The sequence below is a fragment of the Macadamia integrifolia genome, chromosome 2 (genome assembly GCF_013358625.1).
Source record: "Macadamia integrifolia cultivar HAES 741 chromosome 2, SCU_Mint_v3, whole genome shotgun sequence".
NCBI lineage: Eukaryota > Viridiplantae > Streptophyta > Magnoliopsida > Proteales > Proteaceae > Macadamia > Macadamia integrifolia.
Genome location: NC_056558.1, coordinates 23,123,606 through 23,145,533, shown reverse-complemented (window position 1 = coordinate 23,145,533; position 21,928 = coordinate 23,123,606). Strand labels below are relative to the sequence as shown.

At 36.9% G+C, this 21,928-nt stretch overlaps 1 protein-coding gene and 1 pseudogene across 1 annotated transcript; both read right to left on the bottom strand.

The window, feature by feature from the left end:
* The window catches only part of LOC122069351, a 6,403-nt pseudogene extending 1,473 nt beyond the window's left edge, over positions 1-4,930 (bottom strand).
* A 1,356-nt stretch (positions 4,931-6,286) lies between these two features.
* LOC122069360 (elongation factor 1-gamma 2-like) lies at positions 6,287-10,400 on the bottom strand. Its single transcript, XM_042633358.1, has 8 exons — positions 10,012-10,400; positions 9,422-9,571; positions 9,266-9,326; positions 9,139-9,191; positions 8,902-9,003; positions 8,301-8,796; positions 7,105-7,521; positions 6,287-6,641 (listed from the first exon to the last, which is right to left on the bottom strand). Exons 1-7 carry the CDS (start codon positions 10,018-10,020, stop codon positions 7,142-7,144), a joined length of 1,251 nt encoding a protein of 416 aa, XP_042489292.1. The 5' UTR covers positions 10,021-10,400; the 3' UTR covers positions 6,287-6,641; positions 7,105-7,141.
* Between the last annotated feature and the right edge of the window lie 11,528 nt (positions 10,401-21,928).

Below are 21,928 nucleotides of genomic sequence, written 5' to 3'. Positions count from 1 at the left end.
CTTGGATGGTTTTTCAGTAATAAAATGATGAACATTAGTATCTGCTAAATGAACTGAAACACTCTTGGTTATAAAAAAGAAAAATTTGAGACAGCAACTAACATGTTCTAATCAGGTTTCAGCAAACACCAAATCCAACACTAAATATTTGCTTAACACTAACCCATTACACCCCATAAAACATGAGCTACAATTTTTTACAAGGTAACAAGGGCATGGTGAGTACTTGAGCATTTTTTAAATACCACAACAGACCCTTCCTTTTAAAAGTTCATACCACCAGTTTAACAATCACATTGCCAGCCAACATGTGTGTTCTACTAATTATTAAGAATTGTACAATAAATCCAATGTTTTATATAAGCTAGATATTTTATCATTAGGACCATGAGCATATGAGACTACCGGTTGTTACAAGTCAGATTGGATCATGGGATGGTGGAAAAGAAAATATGTAATACCTTGTTACTTCCTAACAATGATAAACTCTTTATCATTCTAATGCAATGCTAATCCCGAACTAGTGTCCAATGGGAGATTAGCTTGCAACAGGATAGCAGGAAAAGAACTAACCAGATTTCAGAGAAAACTTGTTAATGCAGTTAAAACTGATCAGATAGGCCTGATTTTCAGGTCAATTAGTTCACTAGGTAAGTAGAATAACTCATCAAAGTCAATCCAATAGTTGGATTTAAGGATATTGAAGTATCTTAACTGTTGGTAGAAAATTGAAAATTCAGAAACATAGCAGATTCGAAGGGCAGGATCTAGGATTTCAAACCAGAATTTAATAAAAACATGAACTAGTGCTTTGTGCAGGTATGAAACGAGAAACTTGAAAACGGAAATCAGATCTAGAAATTTAAGATTCGAGGAAGTTTGAATAGAATCAGCATTATAGAAATTCATTGGAAATTTTGGGGGCACTAAAACTGAACTAAAATTAAAATAGAAAAGATATGACCAGGAACCACCACGTGATATACAAGGCTGGAATCACCACTAGTACCCAACCTTCCAATTGCCACCAAGGGTTCCTGGAATCACCACATAACCAAAGGGTGAACCAAACTTCTATTCATCAAATTCGTGTACAGTGCTTAAAAACTTGTAGCCCTTTACAAACTCATATAAAAGACTCAAAAAGAACTCAAACTAAGCTTAAAAACTCTTATAACCAATAGCTTACCTTGGAGGTGGTCTTAAGTTAACTGACTAGGATACTACTGTAATTAAAAATGGAGAAATAGGACACTAACTAGACCCCGCAACTCAAGTAATTAATAAATCCCATATTTATTCCTATTACTCATATTTTAGGCCCATTAAAGTGGTCTATTACAATAAAAACACGTTAGACCAAAAAAACCCAACATGCATAGAACCCAACCCAAGGCTTATTTCCATTAAAATAAGCCAACTTTTGTGTTTTTTCTGCACCACATTCATTTAAATTTGGGTAGTGCATGGTTAATAAATCTTTACATAGGCAGGTGTGTGGAGAAAGTACTTGTCCCCTTCATAAGGTTGGACCAAGTTTCCTCTTCTTCGTCCCTTTGCTCTTTTCCATTAAATTCTTAATATGCTTCAAAGTGCTAGGAAACACTATGGATTTCAAATAGAAAAGAACGTGGATAGGGCCAACTAATATACTCCGGCCAATAACCCCAAGGGGTTAGCTTAGTTGGAAAACGACCAACACCTCACAATTAAGAGGTCATGAGTTCAACTCTCCTTGGGGCCTACTTATCAAAACAAACAACTCTGGCCAATCCAACGTCTATTAGTAGAAACCAATGCTTGTCAGTTCTTATTTAATTTTTCTTCATTGTTGGATTACTATGACAGAATAAAAGCAAAATGGAGATTTAGGAATTCATAACAATATCATTCTTTAAAACCAAGGCCTCGGGCTCAAAGATACACATTTTAGGGGCAGTCTATGCTTGTAGTTCATAAAGGGACTGTATTTTGAATAAAAAAAAAGGGAAGCTGTATTTTGAATACAAGAATGAAAAATATCATTAAATAGACCCAGGAATACACTCATGACCATGGAATCGGTTTATAATTGTTTTGAAACTTTCTGCATGGGGATTGATAGAATAGAGTCTTCTGCACATTCAGGATAGCATAAACCTCTGTACAGAAGTTTGTACATCGTGAATGACTCCGGCTTTAGAGTATCACTATTTCATGAATTCGTAAGCAAAACAACTTCGAAATAGCGATTACAAAGGTATACAGTTCAGAGTATGCTACAGTTCAAATCCATCACGGCTTAAAAGTAATAATGTTTTTTTCTTGTTACATTACCAATCCACCATGTTACCTACATATGATTTCGACTTGGTGCTGCCACTCAAGGATTAAAGACCGATATCAGAACCCAAATAATTACGTGGCACTACCAGCCTAGATCAATGTAATTCATATAGTCAAACAAAGGGTCAGCTGATATGGCATATGCCCAATACTGTCAGCAGACCTGTAGATCCCACATGTATGAAAGATTAGATTGGTTTAATACCAATTCAGATCAGGAGATCCAGATCAAATATATAGATCCTTGGAACCATAAAGCTAATTCTATAGAATGCAGAACAATGGGAGCTAAGCTAACAAATCACAGCAGCATAAGTGAATAGTATTTTTGTTTAATGCATCCATCACTTGTTAAAGCCACGCCACATCCTAAAGCGCTTATAGCAGAATGCCAAGGCACAATCATCGGGGCTTGTCATGCCATTCCATGAAGAGATTAATAAAAGCTAAAAAAGTACAAAGGGACTACCTTTAATGGCAACCTCATGGAAATTGGTCTTGGTGTTCGAGTAGAGCCTCTTCCATTCATCCAATATCATTTTACTGGGTGGCAAGAGATCAAGAGGATTCTTTGCTTTGGGTTTTGGTACCTCTTCCTCCTAGGCATCATCAGACTTTGCAGGTTCTTCCTTTACCTCTTTTTTAAGTTCATTTTTGGGGTTAGGTTTCGCAGGCTCTTTCGGCTGAGAAGGCTTCTTTGCTGACTGAATTGGTGGAACAGCTTCTGTCTGCTTTACCTCACCCAATATCTTGTGGAAATTTGGCTGGTTAACCATTGTCCAGAAGTATCGCTCAACATGTGGAAACTCCGAGGTAAAGCTTTTACTAATGGCACGGACAAAGCCAAAAAACAAATTGCAGATCATGATGATGTCAGCAAGAGTTACAGAATGTCCAACCAAGTACGTGTTTGAAGCAAGATGAGTGTTCAAAGCACCAAGAGCTCTCTTCAAAGCAGAAATGGCAGTTAACTCGACCTTTTTCAAGAAAACATGTCAGCAATTTTTACACCTTTGAACATATGTACTTAAAGTTACATGCAAATAAACACCACAGAAAGAAAACTAAAGAGCAAAACTGACCGGCAGAAGGAATGGCGTAAGTCCAAATCGTGGGTATAACCAACGCCGAATGTTGGAGTCAATTTCAGTTGTTGAAAAATCAATCCACTGTTCAATTTGAGCCTGGCAGAAACAGGTTAATGATTTAAACATAAGATCATTTACATTGGCAGGAAAAACGCACAGCGAGATTGAAACATTGAAGAAAATGCAAAAGCATTAACTAAAACAAAGCATCAAAAAACAATTTCTCACATATTCAATCAGGAAAGAGCCATAAAGCGGGTTGTCACTCTTCAAACAAGTAACTGAATTATAAAAAAAAAATAATAATAATAAAAAATAAATAAATAAATAAAAATCAGAATTATGAGTTTCTCTAATAGTTAATGATTCAGAAAAAGTTATGGTGACAGCTTCTCACCATAGTGAGCTATAGCATTGCTTTTAAATACAGAACCATCAGGAGTTTCCAACACAGGAATCTGCACACCCACAAACGTTTCCATTTTAACTACATCAAATACAACCCAAATAAATAATGACTTGTACATTTCCCATAACTAGAACAGTTCAACTGTACCTTCCCCAGAGGGTTCATCTTCAGAAATTCAGGAGTTTTGTTGGAGTCACCCATCTCAAAATTCTTGACCGGCTCAACCGGGACACCACTGTACTCTGCGGCAATGAGCCTCTTGAAGGCATTACTATTAGTGTTTCCAGCATGCAAGACCTGCAAGAAACATAAAATATATTAGTTATTAACGGAAGTCCGTGAATGGATAAAAATTTTTGAATTATGATTCTGAAGATCTGTGACAAATTCGTTAGTCGTTCCAGACAATGATTGCCAGATGCCCATCAAATATAATCTGCTCTGTCGCAGAGGTACTATGCTACTACTACACTCCTTTAAGATCTTCTGAGACAGAGCTCATACGAAGTACAACAAATTCAGATGCTAGCACACATGAATCCATGGAACTAAATGGGCCTCTCAATCTAACATGAAAGGCTTGAATCCCGGTTCAAGGAATCATAAGACTGTAAAGAACAAAAACACTGTCTCGCAAAGCAAAATACTAATCGTAAACCAGAACGGACAACATTAGTCAACAAAATAATCTGAAAAATGCAGAGTTTAAGGAAGAAACGGACAAAATCGGAGAATCCATTTGAGAAGATGCCAAATAACTACATTTCAAGTAAAGGGTATAAGAAGAAATCTAAAACACTCACCAGAGCCATGGTTGCCCTGCGGGAGGTGATTTACAGCAGATCTGATGAAACAGTGAGTCAGGTTAATTTGAATTGCAGCAACGTAAAATACGAACTGATGGGCGAGGGAAAATATGAAACGGGGAGAGAATGGATAACAAAAAGAGAATCCACATACCTCGAGGAGGAGTTTGGATCCGCTCCCCACAGAACCCTAGTCTTGCAGAGTCGCACTACAACAAGCAAGAGAGCAACTGTAAATGTGACAGCAGGGTTTTATAACAGGAATCGGGGATGGAATCGATCCTGCCGATTCCGATTCAGATCGGTTTTAATCGATCTCTGGCCAATCGAGCCTACTTGTCCATAATCAGTCTCACTCCATCATGGAGCCTATTCGGTCTTCTTTAAACTTTCTATAAATTTTAAAAATAATAAGGAGGACATCCGAGTTTATGGTTCGTATCAAGTTCGTCGTTCGTCAACTATGCTACCCCTTTGGATTCGTTGTGTCACCTCTTAAAAAAAAGGGTTTTAACCACCAAAATGGCTATTAAATTTCTGTAATATGGTTTAAGTTATTAATCCTATTGGATTCCCAAACAGGTGTTCTTGTTAATCCCTTTGCTTATATTGGTGGCGATTCTTTTGAAAACTTTATTTACACCCAAAATTTAAGATAGGGGGAAATGAATGTATGTTGCCTCTACTTGTGGTTCTGAGTATATCTAGCACATTTTTTTTTTTTAAGACTTCACGAGAATGTCGGCAGCAAGCCCATTGGGTTTAAGAACTGAAAACATTGCTGGTTTATCATTTGATTATGCATTTCTTTAACTCTATCGTACTTCTGGATAAGGATATATGCAACTTTAACACATTTTTAAAAGGAAATGTGTCTCATTGTTTGTAAACTATTTTATGATAGGATATTCTATTGAAGCAAGAACCAGGAGTATTCCATATGGATTAAAGCTCGTAAAGGCAAAATGATGGAGCATTGCAAAAGTTTGGAGCAATTCAGAAGAGTTAAGTCATCTTCTTCTGTAAAAAAGTACCACAACGTGGCCTTGGAGCATCGTTCCTATTTTTTTGGATGCCTATGATCTCGTATCACTAATTACATTTTTGCTCAAGCCGACCAATGAAGTGGTTCCTTTTTAGCACATTTGGCATGAACAGGAAACAAAAATATCACCCTCTCTAGCAATAACATAGATAGACAAATAGTTTTATTTAATTCTTATTTTCTTCTTCTTTCTTTGTTAAAAAACAAAAAGCACTTAAAATTCTCTCTCTCTCTAACCATCTTTGACAATTTCCATCAACCCTCCTTGCAACCAGCTCCCCCCCCACCCACCCACCCACCCACCCACCCACATTGTCCTCTCTCTTGCAACACTCATGTGATGATGAATTGTGTGGGCCTGGGCAGGGGTGTAGGCCATGTCAAATTAGGCGTGGCAAACATGTCAAGATAATGAAGTTTATAAAATTGACATCAACACCATTCTTCTTCATGGGGGCTTGCAGAATCGATGCCAAAATGGGTTCTAAAGATTCCTATATATTGTCTCTGGTGAAAACCATAAATGGATAAGTAAAGGAGATTACATAGTAAGATAGAGGGTATCTCAAGTGCTTTTTCTGTAACGATGTCAATTTAAAACCGAAATCGACTGTTTAAAATTGAAGAACAACCAATATGGTTTCAATATATTGAAAAAGAATCTTCCCTAGCATGGTTCGATTTTGATGATAAAGTTGTTCGATATATACCAAACCATAAACCTCACTAGCCTGCACAATCCGAACCTTGTTCTTGTAAAATATACATAAATTGAACAATTAGTTTCTTCCCCCTAGGGGATCTATTAGGGGATAGTGGAAGTTCCTTCAGTCTTGTAGTCCCTGAAGTTTCATTGGCTATGGCATGCTCAAGAGTAACACTTATTATACAGCTCCTTGATGTCCTCCATATCTTTTTGTACATTTGTAAAAATCACACGTGTGATCATCTTCATTGGTCCCTGCCACCTGAAACACACAAACCACAAGCCAATGAGAACTTCAAACGAGAAATGGAACATTTAATTTTAATATAGAAATGAAACAATCAATTTTAATATAATATGTATCTGAAATGTTCTTCTTTGTTTAATAAGTTGTCAAATTTTCAATAAAGCATATGTGTGAGGGTGGCCCATGATGTAACAGTAAGGTTACTCTATTATGACCAAGTGGTCACGGGTTTGAGTAAGAAAATAACCACTCCTCGAAATCAGGGTATCAGGGTCAAAATCAAGTTTTGATTCAAGGTCAAAATCTAGGCTGCCGGGATCAGCCTGAGGCCTCAACCTTAACAGGGCCAGGCATTTCTGGCCCTAACCCACCTCAATCTTAGCCCTGTTCGGGCCAGGGTGGGTTTGGTCCGACAGGGCTAAACTTGCACCTGTAAAACATAAAAATAGGTGAGAAATCATATATGGGTAACATGTACCATTAAGCAAAAAGCGTTGATGGAAGCAGTTTTCTCATCACTTGAAACACTTAGAATCCAGTAGGGCCTCCCCCTCAAAAGGTTCATGATCTTCTATCATCTGATTAACACGCTCCTTCTGAGCCTCATCCGAGATGTCAACTTTCACCCACTCATAAAACTCAATGTCATAGCACTTATCAAGCACAAATTGAGGTATGTCTTGTCCACGGAAGAGCCACAACCCCTTCACCTTGAATGGTGGCTCTGAGCCAATAACTAGCATCTTGCCAAAAGCATATTCACGAGCCAGATCCATCCGTTGGAAGAAACCACTGACCTTGTTAAGGGTGATGAATGATACAGTGTTTTCATCATTGTACTTGTAACTACAAAACCAGAGAGAGTATACCTCAGGGTCATACATGTCCCAGAAACCTGCAACAAACAGCAGATAATATTAAGTGAACTCTTCAATGTAGAGGAAATGTGCACGCTGGTGGTGGGGAATGCATGTAAAGGATTTAAAGACCAAAAAATTCCAAAATATCCACAGATTTCATATGTCCACAAAACCCAGCATCGGTTGACCAATTGAACATCACCCCACTGCGAATCCCGGCCGACTGACACATATATCAAGGATCACAAGCCACGTATACATTTCATGAAGACAAAAAAGAAAGCACTTAAAGAGTGGGATAGCAGAACATGAGACCTCTTCAAAACATGGCTAAGTTAGCCACTTCAAGACTGACCCACAAGATGTTTTGCATGTTTATTCTCATCTCTACATACAGGAATACACAGAGAAGTTAAAAAAAATAAGGGTTTGGAGCAGGTGGTTTTAATGGACAGTAGTACACTTGAGACCCAGACACCAAAACAGGTCAATACACAGGTCAGTTAGCTATTAGGAAATATAATCACAAAAAGAATTTTCATCAAGATATACAAATTTTTTGATGGAAATTGCACTTCTGTTACTATAACTCATTCTATGGAGCTAATTCTATAGAATGCAGCACAATGGGAGCTAAGCTAACAAACGCAGCAGCATAAGTGAATAGTATTTTTGTTAAACACATCCATCACTTGTCAAAGCCATGCAACATCATAAAGCACTTATAGCTGCAATGCCAAGGCACAATCATTGGGGCTTGTCATGCCATTCCATAAAGAGATCAATAAAGGCTAAAAAAGTTCGCAGAGACTACCTTTAATGGCAACCTCACGGAAATTGGTCTTGGTGTTCGAGTAGAGCCTCTTCCATTTATCCAATATCATCTTTGCAGGTTCTTCCTTTTCCTTTTCTTTAAGTTTATTCTTGGGCTTAGGTTTTGCAGGATTTTTCAGCTGAGAAGGCTTCTTTGCTGACTGAAATGGTGGAACAGCTTCTGTCTTCGCTGACTGAATTGGTGGAACTTCTGTGTTTGCTAACTGAAATGGTGGAACAGCTTTTGTCTGCTTTACCTCACCCAATATCTTGTGGAAATTTGGCAGGTTAACCGTTGTCCAGAAGTACCGCTCAACATGTGGAAACTCCGAGGTGAAGCTTTTAGTCATTGCATGGACGAATCCAAGCCACAAGTTGCAGATCATGATGATGTCAGCAAGAGTTACAATCCGTCCAACCAAGCATATGTTTGAAGCAAGATGCATGTTCAAAGCACCTACAGCTCTCTTCAAAGCAGAAATGGCAGCTTCCTCAACCTTTTTCAAGCAAACACATGTCAGCAATTTACGCCTTTGAGCATGTGTATTTCAAGTTGCATGCAAATAAACACCACTGAAAGAAAACTAAATAGCAAAACTAACCAGGGGAAGGTATGGCGCAAGTCCAAATCGTGGGTATAACCAACGACGAATATTGGAGTCAATTTCAGTTGTTGAAAAATCAATCCACTGCTCAATTTGAGCCTGGCAGAAACAGGTTAATGATTTAGATATAAAATCTTTTTCATTGGCAGGTAAAATGCACAGCAAGCTTGAAACCAAGTGAAGAAAATGTATATAAATTAACTGAAACAAAGGATTCAAAACACAATTTCTCACATAGTCAATCAGGGAAGAACCATAAAGCGGGTTGTCAGTCTTCAAACGAGTAACTGAATAAGAAACACAAATTATGAGTTTATCTAAAAGTTAATGATTCAGAAAAAGATATGGCAATAGCTAGAACCACAGCGAGCTACGGCATTGCTCTCGAATTCAGGACCATCAGGAGTTTCCAACACAGGAATCTGCACACCCACAAACATTTCCATTTAAACTACATCAAACACTGCCCTAACAAATGACCTGCACATTTCCCAAAACTAGAACAATGCAACTGTACCTTCCCCAGAGGCTTCATCTTAAGAAATTCAGGAGTTTTGTTAGTGACACTCATCTCAAAATTCTTGACCAGTTCAACTGGGATTCCACTGTACTCTGCAGCAATGAGCGTCTTGAAGGCATTACTATTAGTATTTCCAGCATGGAAGACCTGCAAGGAACATAAACATATTAGTTATCAATGGAAGTCCATGAATGGGTAAAAAATTGTGAATTATGATTCTTAAGATCTGTGAGAAATTCGTTAGCGTAGTGGTGTACTACGCTACTTCTACACTCCTTTAAGAACTTCTGAGACAGAGTTCATACGAAGTACAACAAATTCAGATGCTAGCCCACATGAACCTATGGAACTAAATGGGCTTCTCAATCTAACATGAAAGGCTAGAAGTTCAAGGAATCACAAGACTGTAAAGAAAAAAAAGAGTGTCTCGCAAAGAAAAATACTAATTTTAAACCAGAAAGAACAACATTAACCTACAATGCAGAGTTCAAGGAAGAAATGGACAAAGTCGGAGAACCCATTTGAGAAGATGCCAAATAAAGACATTTCAAGTAAAGGGTATATAAGAAGAAACCTAAAACACTCACCAGAGCCATGGTTACCCAGACGAAGGTGATTTGCAGCAGATCTGATGAAAGAGCTCAGGACTAATTTGAATAGCAGCAAGGGAAAAAGATGCACTGATGGCGCATTTCTTTTTTGGGTTGATTGCTTTGTTGCTTTAGATTTTTTTTCTTTTTCTTTTTATCGAAAAAGGTGGAGAAAGCGTCTCCACCAAGCAAAATATTATTTGAAAAACTGAAAGTCTTTGCTACCATGCAGCATAGCAGAATGAACAAGGCAACACAGTGGGTCAATCCTTTTTTTGGTAGGAACACTGGGTCAATCCACTACACCTTCAAGATGAACCAAGGATGCCTTTTTATTTTTGAAAAAAATGAACCAAGGATGCCCATAATTAATTCATAGGCTTTCCAATTCAAAGAACGAGGAAACTAAGGGCCCGTTAGATAATGTTTCTGCCATTTCTGTTTCAAGAAACGGTAAAAACATAAATTTTTGTTTCTAGAAACAGAAACGGAATTGAAGGTGTTTGATAAGTCATGTGTTTAGAAGTCGATAGTAACTAATGAAAAAATTGCCACAAATCGTTTTCAGAAACGGCGAAACAAGTTAAACTTGTTTTGCCTGGGCTGTTTCTTGAACCATAAATAAGTAAAAATTTATATTTCTATTTCTGAAAATAAGTGAAATGAAACAGTTTTATCAAACACTTTTTACTCCGTTTCTGCTGTTTCTGGAAACATAAACGACAGAAACGCGTTTCTTGAAACATTATCAAACGGGCCCTAATTGCTCTCTCTCTCTCTCTCTCTCTCTCTCTCTCTCACCATCTTTGACCATCTCCATCGACTTTCATTGCAACCAGCTCCCGCCCATTGCCGTCTCCCTTGCAACACTCGTGTGATGATGAGATGAGTTGTGTGGGTCACCGGGTGTGTGGGCCATGTTAGTTAGGATATGGCGAACATGACAAGACAATGATGAAGTTTGTAAAATACACATCAATACCATTCTTCTTGTAAGGCTTGAAGAATTCATGTCAAACTAGATATTTGTTCGCTTCTGTGTCCATTACACATACAAAGGAGAGAACGGATCTGTTGCTCATACGATTATCTGGTCGTACAAGTCAACAATCAATACCTGTTTTTTTTTTTTTGTTTTTAGATATACCCCTCTTTATCTTTGTAATGGCAGAAAGTGACACAGATGTTGACCACTGATTCGTAGGAGCAATGGATTCTATCTCTATAAATAAGAAAATTATCATTATGTAAAAATTAAGGGTTTTATAGGGTTTTGTATTGGCTATCACTTCCCTATACTTGGCCTATATTTTCTATAACTCCCTTACCTTTGACTTTTTTTCCTGATACTTCCCTGTTTTTTTATTTTTACATTTCTTTTTCCCCTGTTCTTTTTAAATACTCATATTACCCCTCTTTTTCACCGATAACCTATTACACTTTTTTTCAAATTGACTAGTCCAAAACATGGTTTGAACCAAATCACTTACAAATTTTGTTTCATTCAATCAACAAGGATATTGACAACTGATGTGTCCTGAAATATATTATTTATTATTATTATTATTATTATTATTATTATTATTATTATTATTATTATTATTATTATTATTATTATTATTATTATTATTTTATCTCAAATAATTATCAAGGATGTTGTTTATTTATTATTATAATTATTTTTTATCTCATCCATCATCATAAATTTAGCAATCTATTTTTTTTTTATCGTTATTATTTGGATTAGTGATCTCAAAGTTACATTCCCCGTTACGGTTGCGACACATGGTTTTAGGGATTAGAAAAAATAAAAATACGTGTGGTTCCCAATTGGAACATATGATACCAATATAGATATAGAATTGATAAAAGTATTAGATCAAAAATGCAAATGCTTGATTGGAACATATGATACCGATATAGATATAGATTGGATGCAAAATTATTCTTTTTTGAATTTGCAATATCCTTGATGATTGGATGAGACAAAACTTGTTAGTGGTTTGGTTTAAACCATGTTTTGAACCAATCAATTTGAAAAAAAATGTAATAGGTTATAAGTGAGAATAAGGAATAATATTGGTATTTAAAAAGAACAACGAAGAAAGCGATGTAAAAATAAAAAAACAGGGGAATATCAGAAAAAAAGTAAAAGACAAGGGAGTTTTAGTAAATATAGGCCAAGTATAGGAGAATGATAGTAAATCCCTCTATATATTATCTATGTGGGAAAAATCATAAATAATGCAAAGAAGATTACATAGTGAGATGGAAGGTGCCAAGTGCTTTTCTGTAAAAGTGTCAATTTGGAATCAAAATCCAACATTTAAAATTAAAGAACAACCACTATGGTTTCAACATATCCAAAAAGAATCTTCCTCAGTTCAATACGATTTTGGTGATAAAATTTTTGATATATATCAAACTGAACCACATAGCACAGTCAATCGGCAACACATGCCACGGAATCGATCTGTCTTGCGAGCAAAGATAGATATAATGAGAAGATTGTCACATTCAACGAGCAAATTTAAATATCAACAAACCATAGCAATAAGGAGAACAAGCCTGACTACTCTAGCTTCAGCAACAATGGAGAAGGATGAGCCAATGTAAATGGAAAAGCCCAAAATGAAACGAACGCAGAATGTTTACGAACAAGAACAACAAAACCAATCCAAATGAAAAATGCCAAACGGGTCTTAAAATTTTCCAAGTCACAAACCTCATTCAACAACGGAAACAACCCTTAAGCTTGGTATGTGAATTTGAAATTGAAACTACTTAATGAAATTGATTCACATCGAAATCGTAAAATCGTTTATTAAATGGTTCGGTTTTGATTTTTAAATTGAAATCGTGATTCGATTTTGATTTTAAAATTTAAACTGTTTAAATAAACTGTTAAACCGAATAACTTATACGTAGTAAGTTTAAGCCATTCAATGTTAAGTTTACATATAATTTTTAAAATTAAATTTACATAAAAAAAACTATTCGTAAAAGTATATAACAATAAACAATTCAATTCGATATTACAATTTACATCCATTTTACTAAAATTTTTAAAGATAAATAAATTATTTGGATAAAAAATTAAAAAACATAAAAAAACCGTTTAAACTGAAACTGTTTATAAATGGTTTCGATTTTAATATATGAAATCGTTTTTTAAATGATTCGATTTTGGTTCCACTTAAAATTTCTTGCACTAAATCAAATCAAACTGTCTACACCAAAACCGAACCAATTAGCACTCATACCTTAAACCCCTCTCTTCTAAACCCTCCTTCTCATGGTAATCTCCATGGAAGATTCCAATCGAACGTTCCACGTCTCTTAACACCAAGTATATGAAAACTCCCAAGTATAAGAGTAGCTAGGGGTGTCAACGGTCCGGGTCGGTGCGGTTTCAGTCCGATTCCACCGGTTTCGGTCCGGTTCCACCGGTTTCGGTGTGAGTTTGGAAGTGACCGAAACTGACCCAATAAGGATTTATCGGTTTCGGTGTGGTTTGGGTTCGGGTTCGGGTTGGTACCGGTTTGGATTTATTAGGTTCATTTCGGTTTGGATCGGTTTTTTAAACCGGTATGGAGCCATTAGGAAACAACCAAATGATGAATTGTTGAACTTCGATTTCTTAAATCGATTTGTAACCGGGTTGGTTTTGATTTTTGGTCTAGTTTGAATTCGATTTTCCATACAAATGTATACAAAACTATTCAAATTTTACTTTTTTTAATGAATTTTGGAGTGTTTCGGTTTCTTACCGGTTTGGTTTAGGTTTCGGTCCGGGTTTTGAGCCAGTTTCGGTTTGGTTTCGGGTTCATCCGGTTTTCGGTGCGGTTCGGTTTGGTTTTGGGGTTACAATACTTGAAACCAAACCGAACCAATAAGGCTTCGGTTCGGTTTGGTCCGGGTTGTTATCGGTTCGGTCCGACCAGTTTTACCGGTTCGGTTTAGGAATTGACACCCCTAAGAGTAGCCATTGTGTTAGCTTTGCATTATAGCTCTTCTTGTTTCGTTTTTTGGAGACGAAGTTTCTCTTTCAATATCGCCTAGTCTTTCTTCAGGTAATCGTGTTCTGAATAATGAAGAACACCCAATTTTATTTTTTCTTCTTTTTCTGTACATAATCACGCACTGTTGTTGCGATACATACAGACAGATGTGAGAATCTTGCTCTCTGAATGAGAATCCTTGTTCTCAGCTCTAGAGGGTCATTTTTTCATCAGGGCTCTGTGGACATGTGTAGTTGTTCTGATTGCTTCAATATTTGTTATTGATAAGATTTATCTGTTTCCATTCAAATCTATATCTTGGGCATAATAATACACATGAAGTAGTTCTGATCGTTTGAATATTGGTTACTACTCACATTTAACCATTTCTGGAAATTGCATCGCTTTTTGTTCACTGGTGTAACTTGGGATAGTGTGCTGATTCAACTTCTCGCTCTATAGGGTATTTGAATACTTTTGCTTTTGGAGTAGAGATGGCCAATGGTCTTGCACCATTTTCAGAGATTGGCAAGAAAGCCAATGGTAAAGAAGACTGATGAGATTCATATTTTTAAGGCGGTAAGGCAATGGAGACGTTTGAGGGTCTTTCGGAACGCCTTAGCGATAAGGCGGGCATAAAGCGTCGCCTTATTGACTAAAACGTTCCTGTATAATTTTTTTATAAAATCAATCTATGGCTCAAATCCTAGTTGAATCCTATTACTCATATGTTGAATAAATATTAAAGGTTCATATTCATACCAATGTAAGATATTCATCAAGAAAACAAATCAATAAAGTGAATAAACTAAGTTCATCTTTATCAATCATCAATCATCATAACATATTAATATATAATATAAATACATAATTATGAAGCAAAATTATAAAAATAAAGAAAAGAAGACATAAAAAATACAAGTATTTATTATACTTACCTCTATGATGCCAAAAATGAGTGCCTAAGCCCTAAGATCATCCACTATATTTCTACTCCTGTCAATGAAGAATAAAGCTCACCGCTGCCGGAGCAAAATGAACACCTAGATAAGTGGTTCTTTCTTGTTCCTTGATTCCTTCTCAAAGCCCTTTCTTAAAACCCTTGACAAAATCCAAACCCTGTTTGTGAATCATATTTTTGTTTTATTTGTTTAGGTTATTTTTGGTGGAGTAAATCTGATCCCATGCATTTCAAGTGTAAATAAAATCATACACCTACCAATAAAAAATCTATATTTAGAATCTTCATCAAGTAATTTTAAAATGTGTTTAAAAAAAAAAAAAACGCATAAGGCGCCACTTCACGTAAGGCGGAGCACTGCCTTACCATCTCTAGATCGCATCAGCACTAAGGCGCTAGTAAGACATTGCCTTAACAACGCCTTAAAAACTATGATCAGATTCTTATAATTAGTTGGAATAATTGAAGATGTTAAGATATGCTTTATTGATGTATGGACCTTATTGGGTTTTACAGAATTATCTATGTGAATGTCATCTTATAATTGCCAGGTAGAAAACTCAGTTGAAAAAATGTAAAACTCATTGGTTGTGGTAAATGTTAATTCATGTCGTGTGACTGGGGAAGAACTTATGAAGGAAGTAAGAGAAATGAAATCTAAAAGCGTCTCATTAAAATCTGGTGGGGTGTTTTAATCTTGCATGTGTTGGTGGGGTACGTAGGAGAATACTTGCAACATAGGTATTCAAGCTCCTAATGTTTTAATTCAATAAGTCACCTTTACTCTTGTAGAACACTAGAGCTAAGTGCTCATTGAATGTGATAGGAGGATTCAAAAGAGTTAGAGATAGGCCAAAAATGACCATAGGAGAGGTTGTGAGGAAAGACATGCAAAAATTAGGCCTTGACCCAAATATAGTTCTGAATAGAGCAAATTGGAGGGCTAGGATCCAAGTAGCGGACCCGCTTTAGCTGTGTCTTACTTTGTTAGTGATTACTATTCTGTTCCTTTTAACGCTTTCTTATTTTTTCTTTGGCTTTGATTGGATCCATGTAGCCGACCCCCATTAATTTGGGATAAGGCTTTGTTGTAAGAGAAGTGGTGTTATTGAAGTAAGAGGTTGTAACTCTTTGTAACGGTTATCATATCTTATTTAAGAGGAAGGACTAACAAAAGTAAGGCAACAAATGAAATCTTAAATTATCTTTTGATCTTATCTTGAGAAGAGGTCAACTACTTCCCAATAGGCCGGGTCGTCATGGATTTGTCCGTAAAGCCAACCCTATCTTTTTTTATATTTTATTAATTTCGTTATCTAAACCCCTCTCTTATCTTAATTTTCGTATTTTCTCACTATAGAATCTCTACACGCATCATTCTGATCTAGGCCTGTTAGTTAGAAGTCAAAGTTCATATCTTCTTCCTTTGCTCTGTTTTCTTTTCAAAGTACTTATTTCATCTTTTATGTTGCAGGCTTTGCTGGAAGAAGTTTGATTCTTTGATTTGGGAAGGATTTCATCTATTGTTACTGCTGATTAAGTGCTGGTAATACTGAGATTTAAATCACAACATAATACCACCAATACAGAGCTGGTGGCAGCCCTGTTGTAGGGTCTTTTTTGCTGAAAGAGATCTGCTGTATTGGGGAATCTGTCCATCAGATTTCTTCCATACTTCGGGGCATTCAAGGACCACCCAAGAGGGTCCTTCGACTTGGCTTTAAGGCTGATCAGAGCCTCTAATTTTCTGTAACAGAAAATCTCCTAAATTCTAGGTTTTAAAGTTCAGATTATATTGTTTAGAATTCTGACCTCAATCTGACCGTTGAATCATTGCAGTTCTTTGGGGTTTTATTATCTTAACAGTATACTACCTTTGATCAGAATCTGAGTCGCATCCATAAAGGATGATTTTGACTTTAATAGTTGACCTAACTTCTGGTCTAGGGCTGGTCTAGGATTTTCTTGAGATCCTGTTGAAGGGTTGTGATGTCTGAACTCTAGTGTTAAGCCTACCTGCTAACCCGCCTCCATACATGGTGTAAGTGCCAAGTTTGAATCTGGCACCTATGTCCAACCTTTTGACCCACAGGTGATATGGCCACATAGTGCAAATTGCATTAATAAAATGAATTAAATAGATTAAGAAAATAAAATATTGAACATTAAGAGACAGAAACAGTTGCATGAAAAAATCCTGAACATCATGATCTTAGCCTTCTAGTACAACAGTTGTCCTTTTCATCCGCTGATATCTAGTGCATTCAATTAGAGCTGTTGATATTATGATTATTAATGGACCAGTTACCAATAGAGCCAGTTACTTTTGTCGTTTATGGGAAGCTAGATCAAACATCTTTTGTTTTATTTTTTTGGGACCAAATTACCTCAACTCTTTGGCTAATTTTCGAATCTATACCCTTCATTAAACCAATTCCTCTGTGATTCATGATTTGAAATCTCGCCGAAATTTTGATCGAAATTTTGGTATTGTTTTGATATCTCACTTGTCTCGGTACATTCTATGCGTTATAAATACCATATATCGATTGAAATTTCGGTATTTCAATCGAAATTTCAACTCTATCTTGTTTGTCTCGGTGGTTTCGAATTCATTTGCATATTTTGAAGGAAAAACACTCCAAGTCTCCAACAAGCCTCTAATTAACTACATCATCACACATTTTGACTTCCATTGGACTCCAAGATTTACACATTCAAAGCTTAAGAAAGGTAAAGTTCTCCAAAACCAGGTAAAATTTTCAGAACAGTTCGATGGTTGCTGCAAACAAAGGTGCAACTCTAAAACAATGTCATGTCCTAATATTTTTATATTTTTATATTCGAAACATGTTTATTAACCTTAAAATAAGTTACCCACCAAGTTTCAGGTCAAAATATGACCGTTTAACCACCGAAACAATCAACTGAAAAAAAAAAAAAACATCATTTCGCCTGAAATTTCACCGAAACAAAACGAAATGAAACTTAACTTCAATTTCTGAACCACCGAAACGAAATGAGATTTCGAACCTTGCTGTGATCCTTCTTCATTGTTTTAACAAGCGCACGGTAGAGAAACCCGGATCTTTATACAATCTCCTCATACCCAACATATCCAAGATTGAACTGGAAAAAGATAATGGAAACAAAAATCGAAATTCGAGTTGCAGTATTCCTATTTGGGCTTGGACTCACCCTCAGCGTTTCAAACTTGAGTTTTAGCCCGTGGTTTTGGTCTTAAATAGTGGGCCTATTGAGAACTACATGATCCATACCAATTTTAAACTGAAAGATGAAGGCAGGAGTAACCATTGATACTTTACTCTATTTTTTTGGTCGCTTGTGATTCTTACAGAATCAATCTGTCCAACAGGTCCATATAATTGCTGCTGTTCTTTAAGAATTCAGATAACCATTTAGGTATTATAGATGAACATGATTGAGTGAAAGAATACCCAAATCAAAGATCTAATGAGGAATAAAAACAGCCGTATCAAGAGGAGCAATTTTAAAGCCAATTTTTGTAGTTATTTCCTTTGTCACTGGTTTCAGGTTAGGATACTGAATGGTTGAGATGACTTATTCTTTAAATCAATGGCTTAAAAGAGAAACTGTTGTGTTGGGGGTGCCACAATGATTTTGGTGCTGCACTTTTGCCGAAAAAGGGGGAAAAAGAAGATTAAATGACAGAGATACTGCTCATTAAAAGGAAAGGAAAATCAAGAAATGGCCATATCAAATAGGAAGGGAAACAACAAATAGATTCATTCACCTATCGATGATACATAGGACAGCCATGGGATTTCATATATCTGATGCAAATCAGGACTCCTTGACTACAATAGCCTTCAGTCATTCACCCCCAGATTAGGCTAAAATCGAAATCGTCCATAGTGGAAGAAGAGAAAGCTTTCTGCTAAGGTACAGATTGCAGAAAAGGATTAAGAGCAGTAAGGATTTATGTTGGAATTAGGGTTAGGTTTATCAGGAATGGCAGTAGATGATGAGGATAGGCTAGGGTTAAAAACAATTAGGGTTTTGTGAAGTTGGTTGGAGGTTTGAATGGTTGGAAAAAGGTTCTTTTATGAAGAATCTGAAAATAGAAAGTAATGTAGTCCAACGGTAAGGTACAAATGTTGCGACCTGGTGGTCAAGTGGTTGAAACAACCTCTTGACACGTAGTTCTCACCCTCCTGGACCTCGCACATGCGGAAGCCTCCAGCACCGGGTACGCCCTATGCCCTGAAAATAGAAAGTAACATAGTCCAATTGTTAGGGTTTTGATGTGGGTAGAAGGTCATAGGTTAAGTTTGATGGTCGAAAGTTATGGCACTTAAGTAATTTGAGAGGTGTTGTAAGAGAAAAGTAATGGTGAAAGAGGGCTGATTATTATGTTGAGGTAAGCTACTGTAATGATATATAGAAATATATTGTAGAAGGAAAGAAAAAGAAAAGATAAAACAACAACTCAGCTTTATCCAATTACATGGGGTCGGCTACATGGATCTGAGCAAAGCCAAAAAAAAGGTAAAAGTAAAAGGAAAGTAAAAGGAGAGGAGCACACATCAACTCGGAAAAAAATCAACTAACTAGGGTCGGCCACCTAGATCCTAGCCTGCCAATCAGCTCTATTTGAAGTCATGCTTGGGACAATTCCTAAACTATTCATGTCTTTCCTCACCACATCTCCAATGGTCATTTTAGGCCTGCCCTGAGCTCTTTTAGTCAGAATACAAATATTTTGAGAGACCAAGAGAGCAAGAGAGAAGGAGGAGAACAAATGGGAGAATAGGGTTGGAGAAGAAGAGGAAGAAGAAGAGAAATAATGGTAGAATGTTGTGTTGAGAGAATAATCTCTCTAATTGTTGGATGGGGTAGTCACTTGTGTCGAATATGATACCAACTCACTTTATTTATAACAACGGAGAGAAAGTTTTAAAATATTACAAGGACCATTAAACCCCTTAAGGACCTAAGGACCCGTTTGGAATTTGACATTTTTCCTAAAACCCATTATTACAATATTCCCCCCTAAGCTGGTGCATAGATATAACATATATCCAACTTACAGATAATAGGATGAAATATCTTACTACTAAGACCTTCAGTAAATACATCAGCCTGTTGTTCACTATTGGGAACAAAAGGTACATTGATAAGACTTATATACAATTTCTCTTTGATGAAGTGTTGATCGATCTCCACATGTTTGGTTTGATCATGCTGGATAGGGTTATGAGCAATGTTAATGGCGGATTTGCTATCACAAAAGAGGTTGATAGGAAGGGTAGCAGGGATAGCCAAATCTGTGAGAAGACCATAAAGCCATAGGAGCTTACAAATGCCATGAGCCATAGCACGGAACTCTGCTTTAGCACTTAAATGGGCAACCACGACTTGCTTTTTTACTTCACCATGTGATAAGGTTATCACCAACAGAGATGCAATAACCAGTAGTAGACCTGCGGTCATCAGGAGAAACTTCCAAATCAGCATCTGTGAAGGCCTCCACCCAAACGTGATCATGAGGAGAAAAAAAGATGCCACGTCCAAGGAGAGATTTCAAATAATGGAGAATATACAACATAACTTCCATATGTGTCGAGTAGGGATATGCATGTACAGTCTAAGTTGAAAGCAAATGCTATGTTAGGGTGTGTATGAGAAAGATAGATCAAACACTCCATTAATCTTTGATATCTCTCCTTATCCACAGAATAACCTCCCTTGATACTCAGGTGACCATTAGCTTCAATAGGAATATCTGCCAGCTTGCACCCTAAAATGCTTGTCTCAGGATAAAGGTCAAGCACATGCTTCAGCTAAGAAAAGTAGATCCCATGAGAAGACTTGGCAACTTGAAGGCCAATGAATTAACGAAGTTGTCCTAGATCTTTGATCTCGAATTCCGCACCCAAGTATCTCTTGAGGAGATAGATCGCTACCAGATCTTCACCAGTAACTATAATATCATCTACATAGACTATTAGGATAGTGATCTTTCCACTAGATCTCTTGATAAACAGAGTGTGGCCGGCATTGCTTTGAGAGTAACCTATAATAATTATAGCCTTGTGAAAACGCCCGAACCAAGCACAAGGAGATTGCTTCAGCCCATATAGTGCATGCTTCAGCTTGCATACCTTTCCTTGGGTTTTGGAGCAAGTGAACCTAAGAGGAATGTCCATATACACTTCTTCCCTAAGTTCCCTATGAAGGAAGGCTTCTTCACATCTAGTTGCTGGAGATCTCAATCTAAGTTGGCAGCACAAGTTAAGATAACACGGATTGTGTTCATCTTGGAGCAACTGTCTCCTGGTAGTCAACCCCATAAGTCTGAGTGAAGTCCTTGGCAAAATCCACTATACCATCAGACTTCTATTTCACTGTGAAGACCCACTTACAATCAACTATCTTCTTACAGGGATAACAAGTTGAAGAGGCGGCACATTTTTCACAATGGAAGGAGATTCCCCTAAAGAGGTGCTGCAATGTAGTATAATGTAGATTCGTGAAAAACAGCATCTATAGTCACAAACCAATGTCAAGTGGGAGGATGAAAACACCGATAGCCTTTTTGAGTAGGAGCATACCCCAGATGCACTAGAGACCACGAGGATCAAACTTTTCATGAGGATGATGATTCCGAGCATAACAGACATTACCGAATACCTTGGGAGGAATAGGAAAAGCAGTGAACCTGGAGAAGATCTAGAGGGGAGAAGAAGGAATGAACCCGATATGGCATTCGGTTGATCAGAAATGCAGCCGTGAGAATCACGTTACTCCAGTATTGTGGAGGAATATGCATCTCAAATATAAGAGAGCATGCTACCTCACTAAGGTGGCAATTCTTCCGCTCAGCAACCCCATTCTGTGCAGGGCTATCTACACAACTAGTTTGATGGATCATCCCTTGAGAGGAAAGATAAGCCTGAAAGAACCTTTC